Source organism: Cryptomeria japonica, chromosome 5 (genome assembly GCF_030272615.1).
Source record: "Cryptomeria japonica chromosome 5, Sugi_1.0, whole genome shotgun sequence".
In the NCBI taxonomy this organism is placed as follows: Eukaryota; Viridiplantae; Streptophyta; class Pinopsida; order Cupressales; family Cupressaceae; genus Cryptomeria; species Cryptomeria japonica.
The window spans coordinates 188,574,678-188,586,765 of NC_081409.1; the positions used below are offsets into that span (position 1 = coordinate 188,574,678).

General features: G+C 38.7%; 1 protein-coding gene across 7 annotated transcripts in view; it reads left to right on the top strand.

Moving 5' to 3' along the window:
• The window catches only part of LOC131060879 (TOM1-like protein 4), a 75,503-nt gene that overhangs the window by 45,595 nt on the left and 17,820 nt on the right, over positions 1 to 12,088 (top strand). For all 7 annotated transcript variants that reach the window (XM_057994293.2, XM_059221319.1, XM_059221320.1 and 4 more), the window contains one exon: positions 1,201 to 1,282. In XM_057994293.2, the coding sequence (XP_057850276.2) occupies positions 1,201 to 1,282 (82 nt within the window). The remainder of the gene's footprint in view (positions 1 to 1,200; positions 1,283 to 12,088) is intronic.

Consider the following 12,088-nt stretch of genomic DNA (forward strand, 5'->3'; position numbering starts at 1 on the left):
TATTGTCCAATGTTGTCTCACTGTTCTCTCAAAATCCATCATCATACATAGCTATTGTCTACTTGCTTCTTATTAGTTTCTTCCATTGATTTGTTGTTCACATCAATTCTAATAACTCCATTCTCTTTAGAATCGAAATCACTTGGAATCTTGGGCCTCTACAACATAAAAATTTCTTTCATTCCACTTAATAAGAGTAGACAATCCAATGAAATGACAAAAGAATTGTGGGATCTAAAATTAAATACTTGAGTGTGTTTGGTGCAGTTCTCTTGTGGTAAATCCTACAGAGGAGAAATAGGGAGATCGATCTTAATAGGGAATAAGGACACAACATCAACATTCTGCATAACAAGATTGAAAAATTAGCACTTGGAACTCAAAGACCAAACACCATATTTGTATTTAAAAACCTGAGATTACTGCTAAAGGTCACTATTTTAAAGAAGACTAATAGAAATAGTCAAGGTTGCCAATGCTCAAAGTTGTAGGTTTCAACTATCTCCTTTGGCGTCAATCACAATAATTCAACAAATATTATGTGCTGCATTTAGAATTCAAGCATGCCACATTTTTTATGTTTGTTAATTCTTAGATGGAACTGATAGGTAGGTTATGTTAAATCATAGAGAGGTTTTATAATTTTGTCTCTTGTTTTGATATATCATTGATATATAAAAAATGGAGGGACAACTATTCATTTCCAGGCCCCCATTTGGCACTGCATGTTTTTCTACTGTGGTTTTTAATTTTATCAGCTTCTTTCATAATTTTGGTTTGAATCATGTTTGGATACAAAGGTTTATAAGAGTTCAAATATTTTATGCCATGTTTGATGGCAGCACTTTTTAATTTTGGCCTTCTCTTTATGAAATTTCATGTTTTTATGCAATGTACTCTCCTTTTTAATGATCAAAACAAGACAAAGTGCATTCTTTTTGAAAGATATTCAGATAAGCATTTCCATATTGTTACTTTTAGCAATGGTTATGATGTTTCCAAAATCAAAATCTGAACAAATTAGATTAATGTGTTTTTTAAGTTCAACATTCAGTCCTTTTTGTTTTTGTTTTGTTGATTTCTACAAATTTCCAAGAACAATAAAGTTTAATGATGACATCATGCATGGTATTGTTAGATGCTTGTGTCTACATGTGCATAACTATTGCAGGATCTGTCTTAATTATCGTCATATCACAGTTTGACGGATATTGAAAAAGCTAGAAGTACTATGGAGGTATTAATGGAGATGCTGAATGCTCTAGATCCATGCAAGAAAGAGGTAAGTTACTACTAGTAGGCCTCTGATATCTCACACTTTCTATGTTCTTTTATCAATATATTACTCATTGAAAACATATGAATTTGTTTGTAGCTTGTAAACGTTCAATTATTCTTATATTATTTATCGGATCGGTTAGTCCTTTCAGATTTGACTTATCACTTCTTAGATATTTGTCTCTAATTTGTTTGTTCTTTACATTCATCGCTTTTTCATTATTTATTGTGTTCCGTTTGAGAAGCGAAACTATGAAAGCCCATATTTTCAAGTTTGTAGGATCATTTAAACTGTTACCCTATAGTGAAGTGTAAATTTTCTGGTGCTATCAATGGGGTTGAGATTGCTTTTTCCTTTTGAAACTGAAATGATAACTCGTTCTATTTAAGGAGAGGAATACTCCTTATATAGAAAATTACAAGATGATCTTTCCATAACAAAAATGATCGATAATAGAAACATGATAGACAGAAAGGAAACTTCCTAAAGCTAATTAAAGATGAATGACATAAATGGAAGTTTCTGAATACTAGCTAAATGACTAAGATGACCATGATATCAATAATATTTTAATACCCTCCCTTAATGGTCATCCTACTAACTACCCTACAGAAGATGTGACATAATCTGTAGGTCATTTGGCCACAAATGCATAGAAGGCTACCCCTTTCTCCTTAGAATGCTCTACGACATGAGCCTACTACTGAGACCCTCCTTGGTTTTGTAGAACTTCTAGATATGACCAAGTTTACCACAATCCTTCCAACATGATGTTGGGTAACAAAGCTATCCCTCCCGCTATTCAAAGACACGGAAATCGAGCTCAGCTGCTCAAAAACTCCACGTTTGAAAGAACACGATTTTGCCAAAAATCATCAAAAGAAGCAACACCCATGATTTTGTAAAAAAACCATCAAAAACTTTTGCAAAAGAACACCGTTCACCCTAGAACCCTGTTGATGTGTATTTTGTACACGACCAAACACAGAATAAAATACCTAAAGGTACCTTATCCTCTCTTGAATAAAGCTCCCGAATGCTGAAGATATCGCAGAAGGATCAATCGGAAAAGCTTCAAGGTTCCTGTTATGTAGGATCTCTACTCGTGGATAAGCTCTTTGTGGTATGATGTGATTTTGCTGGAATCAAATGGGGACTTACACTTGACGACCTAAACGTCTGATTTGCTGGAATCACAAGATTTCACTAGCCTAGATTTTGAAAAAAAGAAAAAAGGATGAGGGTGAGGGAAGGATCTAATTCTGACACTAAGAATGTAGTAGCAATGAATGACCTTTGATGAAATTCTAACTAAGTCTTGTCTTGACATCCCAGGACCATCTCCACAAGGTTAGTGCGATCTTCGGAGGAAAGCTTTATGATGTTCAGATCATCGCTACAGGCATAGACACCATTAGGCTGATGCATATCAATAAAGAAGCGACAATTGAAGTTAAGCTTAAGCTGAATGATTCCAGTTGACTACACAAGGCAAGTTTGCAATCAACAAACTGCAAGTAGTATGGATATACAAATTTCACCATCAATCAAACACATTTCTTCCACTCATCTAATAACATGAAATCAAATCTGAGAAGTATAAAGACCATGCAAATTGTTGAATCGACCCATAGATTTCACCATTTCTTCAATGAAGTGTACAAGTCTCTTACAACAACATCTTGGCAGCAATCCTTGCCTTCTCTTTCTATTCTACTCTAATTGCTATTCTATCAACTGACTATTCACTATTAGCTAACTATTCACCTTCTAACTACTGACTAACTATTAGCCTTTACAAATGAGGAGCCAGGGCTTATATAGTGCCCTCAATACAATTCAATGGCTCAAATCAACTTAAGATCAATGACCGAGATTTTACAATAAAAACCCTAATTAGGGTTTGTTACAACAACTCAATTCTGGCCAATGAAATAATTGCATTATTTGGACACATGTCTTCTCTGGAATATTCGACCAATGGAGAGCCGAGGTAGGTACATCGAAGTTTGTGCCATCTCCCATGAGTCAGGTACATTGAATCTAGACATGCTGAAGTGGACCAACCCGACTAGAGGAGTGATGACTGGGATGCCACCTAGTCTGACACTTGTAACTTGGTAGATATTCAATTTGATGTTGCTGAGAAGCTAGCTTTAATTAACTCTTCTGAAACTGTCTGCTTCTTCAACGAACCCTTGCTTTAACTTCCTTTGTCTTCGATGTGCAGGATGGATGGTGTACCTTTCCTTCGAATGCTGAACTAGAAGAGGTCGCCCCTGATGATGCTGGACCGAAGAAGGCCATCCTTGATGATGCTGGGCTGGAGAAGGTCGTCCTTGTTGATATCGGACTGGAGGAGGTCATCCTTGATGATGCTGGATCGGAGAAGGTCGTCCTTGATGATGCTGGATCGGAGAAGGTCGTCCTTGACTTGGCTTGATCTTCTATCATTTGCAAAACAAATCAAAAGATGATTAAGGACACATAATAAATTCATTTCAACATAATATTTCACACCTTAAATCGTCAACAAAAGATATTAAAATGAAGTTAGTTCAAGACTCTTTCCAGGGACAGGCCCTATAAGAATTTCGCCCTGGACCCTCTGGAAGGGTCAGGAGCGAATTTTGCATTCTTGGCTCATTTAGACCTCCTTTCAACGTTACCTCACAATTAGCTCCTTGCCTGGCCCTAACAAGGTGAAAAATAGCAGTTTCAAAGGATTTCACCCTGGACCCTTTGGAAGGGTCAGGAGCGATTTTCTTGACTAGGCCTCAATTACCCCATTTTTCACTCCAAAATCCTCCGGAAGGTGAGCATATGCTTGTTTTAGTCCAACAAAGTCTTGGGATCCATCCTTTTAGCTTCTCACATGGGCAAATTAGGTGATAATGAGAATTTCGCTCTGGACCCTTTAGAAGGGTCAGGAGCGAAATTCCTTCTTTAGGCTTTATTTTACACTTCCTTTACTTCAATTCACCCTACAAGGCAAGAATATCTCACCCTAGCCTCAACCATGCCATAGGTATCAACATTTTAGCTTCACTCAAGGGAAAAATGGTTGATTTGGAGAATTTCACCCTAGACCCTTTGGAAGGGTCAAGAGCGAATTTCTCTCTTTGCTTGTTTTCCTTCACTTCAACTCATCTTGCAAGGCTTAAACAACCTCTCTCCAGTCTTTTCATGCCTTAGGAATCAAAATCTTGCCTTGACACAAAGAGGAAATAGTGACTTTGATGAATTTCGTTCTGGACCCTTTGGAAGGGTCAGGAGCGAAATTCACTTTTTGCTTGCCTATTCACACTAAATTTCACTTTCTTCACTTCACTTCATCTAGAATCCCCCATATTGAACCCACTTCTCAACTTGGCAACATTGGTTCGATCTTCACAAGGCCCAAAAAGGAGAATTCGCTCAAGAAACTAGCTAGGGACAAGACCTATCCAGAATTTCGCTCTGGACCCTTTGGAAGGGTCAGGAGCGAAATTCCAATTTTAGCTCAAACTTTGCATCTTTGGTGGATAAACATCTTTCCAAGGCATTCCAAATAGCTTCTCACCCTAGTCTAGGCCTAACTTAGCACAAAATTTGGAGAAAAGGATGGTTTTAGTGTTTTTCGCTCTGGACCCTTTGGAAGGGTCAGGAGCGAATTTCTTGGTTTGGGCTAATTTCCATCATTTTCAACACCAATTAACTTCAAAAGGCAAGAACATGTCTCCTTGCACCCATCCAAGCCATGAAAACCTAACGTTTGACTAGACTTGCAAGGAAAATAGGTGGTTTCAAGATTTTCGCTCTGGACCCTTTGGAAGGGTCAGAAGCGAAAATCACTTTTTGGCTCAATTCCTTCAAGTTTGATAATAATTGACAATTTGGAGTCATTCCTAAGGCCTTCTTTAATCATGATCCACACTAGATTTGGCATGAAACTAAAGGAAAAGATAGGTTTTGCACAATTTCACCCTGGACCCTCTGGAAGGGTCAGGAGCGAATTTCCCTTTCTAGCCCAAAATCATAATTTTTTTGAGACAACAATCAATTCAAGGACAATCTCAAGGGCATCCCTCACCTTGGTCTAAGCATGGCTTGGTACAAATTTTGGAGAAAATGATGGGTTTTAGGATTTTCGCTCTCGACCCTTTGGAAGGGTCAGGAGCGAAAATCTTGTTTTAGGCTTATTCCTCCATCATTTCAACTTGAATCCACCTTAAAAGGCAAGAAAACACTTATCCTCACCCATCCAAGCTACAAAAACCCAAGTTTGACTTGACTTTGCTAGGAAAATAAGGGATTTTAGGAATTTCGCTCTGGACCCTTTGGAATGGTCAGGAGCGAAATTCACCTTCTTGGCTAAAATCCTTCATTTTTTCAATCCCACTCTTCCTTACAAGATACATTTCATCATTTTTCATCCAAGGAACAAGGATTGAAGCCTAAGCAAGGTAAAAAAACTAGGTTTACAAGGAATTTCGCTCTGGACCCTTTGGAAGGGTCAGGAGCGAAATTCCCTCTCTAGGCTCGAAATTTCATCTTTTGTTGCTTTCCATCATTCCTCAAGGCAAGAATATGTTTATCCTTCCTCCAACATGCCTTGGACACTAAGAACTTGGCCTAATAAGAAGACAATGAGGTCCATGAAGATTTTCGCTCTGGACCCTTTGGAAGGGTCGGGAGCGAAAATCATGATTTGAGCTTGATTCTCCATTTCTCCAACTCCAAACCACCTCAAGAAGCAAACTTAGATCATTCTCCACCTAAGGAACAAGGATTGGATCCCAAACAAAGTAGCAAAAGAGGTTTATAGTGAATTTCGCTCCGGACCCTTTGGAAGGGTCAGGAGCGAAATTCTCTTTTAGGCTAAAATCTTGCTCTTCAAAATCATCCAACTCCATCTCAAGGCAAAAACATACCAATTCATTCCCCAACATGCCCTAGAAACCAACACTTAGTCAAAATTTGAAAGGAAATGAGAGCTGCAAAGATTTTCGCTCTGGACCCTTTGGAAGGGTCAAGAGCGAAAATCACTTTTCTGATTGGATCCTTGACAGGCTTGACTTCATTTTCACATTTCTTCATTCAAACAAGCGTTTTTACCTTCATTCAAGCCTGGGAATGCGTTAGTTCTAGGTTTTGGTCAAAGTAGAATGTCTTATGGAGAATTTCGCTCTGGACCCTTTGGAAGGGTCAGGAGCAAAATTTGACATTTTGGTCTCTCCGTCAGGATCATTTTATGGAATATAACATTTAAGTATAAGTTCTTATACTTTAAGTTATATTCCATATAAACTTTCAGGATGTTTGAGAGTGGTTTCGGACCTCCAGGAGTTATATTGCAAAATCTAGTTTTTGGAGGATTCTTCAGTTTTCCAGACTTAGTCAAATTTCAGGATCAGGACATTCCAGACTTAGCCAAATTTCAGGGCATTTGAAGATCAGGATGACATTTCAGACTTCATCAGTCACCAACTCGACCTAGCTCGGACCTTCAAGAATGATACCCACTCACAAAGCTAGACACAATTAGCAACGAGGGCAAAACTAGGCCCTAAGGAAGACTCTCAAAGAAACCCTAATTCTGGGGCCCTGTGGACTCACCCTGGCTCAAGCAAAGCCTGCAATCCAACGATCCCCTCGACAGCACTCATCCTGCAAAGGCTAAAAGACAAAACCCTAAAAGACCTAGAAAACAAACCCTAGAAAGCAAAAAGAAGGGGTCCCCATTTGCAATGGGGTGATGTGTGAATACATCACAACAAAACCCTAGGTGCGACCTGTTGACGTGGCTAAAGTCGCATCACTACAACTCTCTCCGGCCAACGCATAATAGAATGATCTTGCCGAGTATCCTATCCTCTTGTATAAGGAAGCCCTAATGTTGCTTTTAATTGATCAAAGGGGACAACCTCAAGGTTCCAAATGTCAATTCTTGATTGCGGGATAACTCAACGGTCGATGTGTTTTGTTGGGAGCACAAGGGGCCTTACGTTTTGCAACAAGCTGGTCTGTATCTAATTCTCGAACTGGGAAATGAAAGCAAAAGAGAGGGGTTTAGGAAACCTAAAATTAACAAGACCAGTATGCGGGTAGACGGATTCAACATAACCAATCCCTGCTTGGTCAGAATGTCTCACAACCTCGCAGGAACGGTGCAATCTTCAAGGGGACTTGGAAGATTTTCAGACTGCAAATGCATGGCTAAGCACCCAATTACGGCACAGCTCAGGCGGACAACTGCAATTGAACTAAATGCAATTAAAGGCTCAGGCTAACAATACACAAGGACATACAATCAGTATATCCTCAATGGTATGAGCCTGAATCCATCAAATACCTGCACACCCTAAGAAAGAAAGATCTATCTAAATTGTTGAAAGAAACCATGCAAACAGACTAAAACCAAGATTATAAACACTAAATCAATGCCCATTATATTGATTCTAGCTGCCTATTACAACAATTTCTACAGCATTTCTATGGTACTCCTAAAATTTAACCTTCTACAATCTAACCTATTCTAACTGCCTAAAAATCTAACAATAATCTAACTATGTAACTAGAGTCTAACCCTTTACAATGAGAGGCATCCTGCTTTTTTATAGAATTTACATATGGAATCAGAGGCCAGGATTGACTGCATCCAAGGGCTGCAATCTGCCCTCCAGAAGTTGGGAGCTTTAACCCATGCCCACTCAATTCTCAGTTATCCCTTCAACCATATTTTCAACTACCTATCACTATTTGGCTTCAATTTGGGTCTATTTGGTAGTTGAACATAACTGACATGTGTCTCTTTGTTTTAAAATATCTTGAGTGGGACCTGTTGACGTGTTTTTTATGACAGCGTCTAACACAGAATAAAGTTGCCTAACGGTCACTTCACTCTCTTGATCAAAGTACGATTGCATGCTAAGATTGCAAGAAGTTCAAACAATCAACTCCAAGGTTCCTTCGATGTGTGGATGTGACCCATTTGGCTGATGTGTTTGCTGGTAATCCAAGGGGCCTTACGTTTGCATCATTCTTTCACTTCTTTGTTGTGGCTGGAACTCCATCATTGGATATGACAATTCTGTGATGTTGCTGCTTCGAATGGACTAAAATGAACTAAAAGTAAAAGGGAAAGGGTTCAAAAGGATCTAAATCTACTCCTAAGGGGAGTGATAACAATGAATAGTGCTCTGGTGGACAAATTTCAAATAAACCAAGCTCTGCTTCGCCAAGTTCAACTACAACTCCGCAAGAACCGGTGCAATCTTCTGAGGATATTGAAGGATTTTCAAATCGAGAAAGTGCATTTGAATACCCAAAACGGCACAATCCAAAAGACTGTCCACAACCGAACTTAGCACAAGTTTAGTGGCTCAGGCTAACTTTACACTGCAACTTACAATCAGCAAGATACAAAAAGTATGAACCATGGAAATTCATCAGACACCATTACATTCTCCATTGAAATCAAAGCACTTTACTACTTCTAATCTAAGTGAGGAAGGTGAAACCATGCAAGTTTTGAAAAAATAACTCAAGTGGACACCATCAGAGAACAATGTTTCACTATTATTTTCTCAAAAACTTATCACAACAATTTCATACAAAGCTCCCTCCCCCTTTTACAAATGAGGGGGTCACCCCCTTATATAGGCTTCAAGCCCTGGCTACATGCAAAACCCTAATTAGGGTTTGCCCAAAAGATTCTCCACACATGATGCAACAAGGTGGGAATCTCCAATTAATAACCCATCATGCCCATATACAATTAATTCAAAAGTACCCAAAATAGCATCCATTGTGCATTAAATGCACCACCTCCTTCAAATTCATCCAACATGCGTTGAATATTCATCCATGCAAAAAATCAGCCCACTATGTCATAAATGATCCATCATTTCCACATGCAGCAACTGCATGCAAAAGGAATCTGCCATAAATTCAACATGCAATGACCGGGTCGCCATTTGGTCAAATATTCTGGTAATGAATGTGCCACCCTACTGCCACGTGTTCAATAGATCCTCGCCATGCAAGTGGACCCCGCCGTCATATATCCGCTCCTGCACATCTGGAATTGTTGGAGAGGGAAAATTCGATTCAGGAAGAATTTTCTTGAAGTCTCTTCAACTTTCCTTGCTCGGAGAAGGTTTTTCATCAATTCTGCACATTTCCTATTTTTTAGGAAAATTTCCAAATTAGGGTTTCGCGGTCCAAGAGAGAAAATTCTCCTACGAATCCAAATCTGTAAAACTTTTGAAATTTGGATGTGATTTGATGCCCGAGAATGGATTTTTCAAATTTTTCCCTGGAGGGGAAATTTCTTGTTTAGTTCATCCCTGATTCCTTCCTTGCCTTAGAAATTTTATGTTCAATTCATCCTTGGGTGTATTTCTTCCTTGCTTGGAATTTTGTCCCGAAGGAAGGAATTTCCAATACTTAGCCAAATTTTCATCTTTCCTGGAATCTTGTCCTGAAGAAGGAATTTCCAACACAGAGAAATTTTCACATTTCCAAGAATTTCATCGTGAAGGAAGGAATTTCCAACACTTAGCCAAATTTTCACGTTTTTCAGGAACTCTGTCATGAAGTAAGGAATTTCCAACACTTAGTCAATTTTTCACCTTTCCTGGAATTATGTCCTGAAGGAAGGAATTTCCATTACTTTGTGAATTGTCCATGTCTCTTTTTCAACATCCCTATTTTTTAGGGATCCTCCTAAAATTTAGGAGCCAGGTTCATTGGATGAAGAATTTCACCCCGATTCTGAATCTATAAAATTTTCCACATTTGGTCGAGATTTGGTGTCTAGAAATAGGATAATCGAAAATTTGCTCGAGAGGAATTCTGCTTTCTATTCCTCCTTGACTCCTTGGATTCCGTGCCTTAGGCAAAATTTCAGTTTTTTAGCTTGGGTGAAATTTTCACCATGCCAAGGATTCATGAATTTTCTTTCTGTGAATGGCTTCTTGGATTCAGTGCCCCAGCCCATACCTAGGCGTATTTTGGCCATGTCCATGGAGAGGTGGATTATTGCACTTGTGAATGGCATCTTCAATTCAGTGCCCCAGCCTAGACCTGGGCGCATTTTGGCTCTGTCCATGGAGAGGTGGATTATTGCACTTGTGAATGGCATCTTCAATTCAGCGCCCCAGCCTAGACCTGGGCGCATTTTGGCTCTGTCCATGGAGAGGTGGATTATTGCACCATTTCAGGCTCTTCGTCAAGATATATATATGAAATATAACATTTAAGTATAAGTACTTATACTTTAAGTTATATTTCATGTATATTGTCAGGATGTTTGAGAGTGGTTTCAGGTCCATAGGAATCATAATGCAAATTCTGGATTTTGGAAGATCTTCCAAATTTCCAAACTTAGTCAAATTTCAAGCCATTTTCGGATCAGGATGACATTGGTGGATTGATGTGAATTGCTAGACTTGGATGATTTTGCATGCTTTCTTCTTCTGGAATAGGAGTTCCAAACTTAACCATTTTTTGACCCAAATTGTCTGCCTTTTGACTCTTCCGGATTTAGAAATGGTCTTCAAGAACGTTCAGTCTTCAGCGTCTTCAAAGATATTCAGCTTTCAGTGTTTTCCTGTGAAGATCCTGCCAAAAATAGATTTTCCCAAATAGTAAGTGTTTCAAAATGTAAAGGTTTGGGCAAAATAGGTCAGAAAAGCACTTACTAAAAATAGAAACTTACTAAAAATAGTAAGTTTAATTTTTGGCAAAATTAGACCAATCCGAGACTTGGTAAAATCCCTAAAAAATAGGAACTTTCTGAACTTTCTAAAAATAGAAAGTTGCTCCGTTTTGGCTCAAATTTTACTGGGAGGTTCCTTGAAGGGTCCTGATTCCAGTTGTATGTTTAGTTTTTTCAAAACCCTAATAGAAACCCCTAAAATCTAGGACAGAAGGCAAAAACCCTAAAATTCACAAAACGAGTCCTAGACTTAGCCGAATTCACTCAAACAAAAAGCAGATTTAATCAAATGACCCTCGAACACTTGCAAAGCAGAGAGACTGACAAGACTGCTGCGAAAAGACCCCAAAAATGCAAGCCAAAAAACCGGGAGGGCCTAAAAAGTAGGGGGTCCCCATTTGCAATGGGGTGATGTGTGAAAACGTCACAACAGGACCCACAGGTAGCTCTTTACAATAAAACAGTTTCAGTCTTTAGAAACTGAACTTTTGGAATTAAATCCATCAGTGTATTCTTCTGAGGATGCACATTTGGTAGTATCCTGTGATCTTGGTCTTCAATTTGGTTGGTGGACTTCAATTTGGGGTCCAGTGGCATGCTTCCCAATGCTTGGTTCCGAACTCGCGCTCCTGCATCTTCTTCTCCAGCTTCCAGTGCTTGGCTTTGATCTTGTGTTAAGTCATCACTTTAGCTCCTGTCGATGTCATTTTCCTACGAACAATCAATTTCACCTTGAATCAATCAATTTGAAAAATTAATTAAATTACTTTGACAAATATTAAATTTTATTTAACGTCTTGGTGAAGTTCGGGCTTGACAAGCTCTTTGTGAAATGTATCTTTTAAATGTCCCCTGTTTAAATTCAGCCAATTTGACGTGAAAGGGTGATCTTGCTCTTAGTTTTAAACGTTCTCCTTTGACACGTGTTGAAAACTTTGGCCAATTGATTAAAAAAAATGTGAGAAAAAACATGCAAAACCCCTCCATAAAAAAATAAAAAAATCCACTGATTTTTTTTGAAAAAAAAATGTGGAAAACCCACCATGATTTTTTGGAAAAAAAATCAAGAGAACCCACCATGATTTGTTTTGGAATTAAAATCAGAA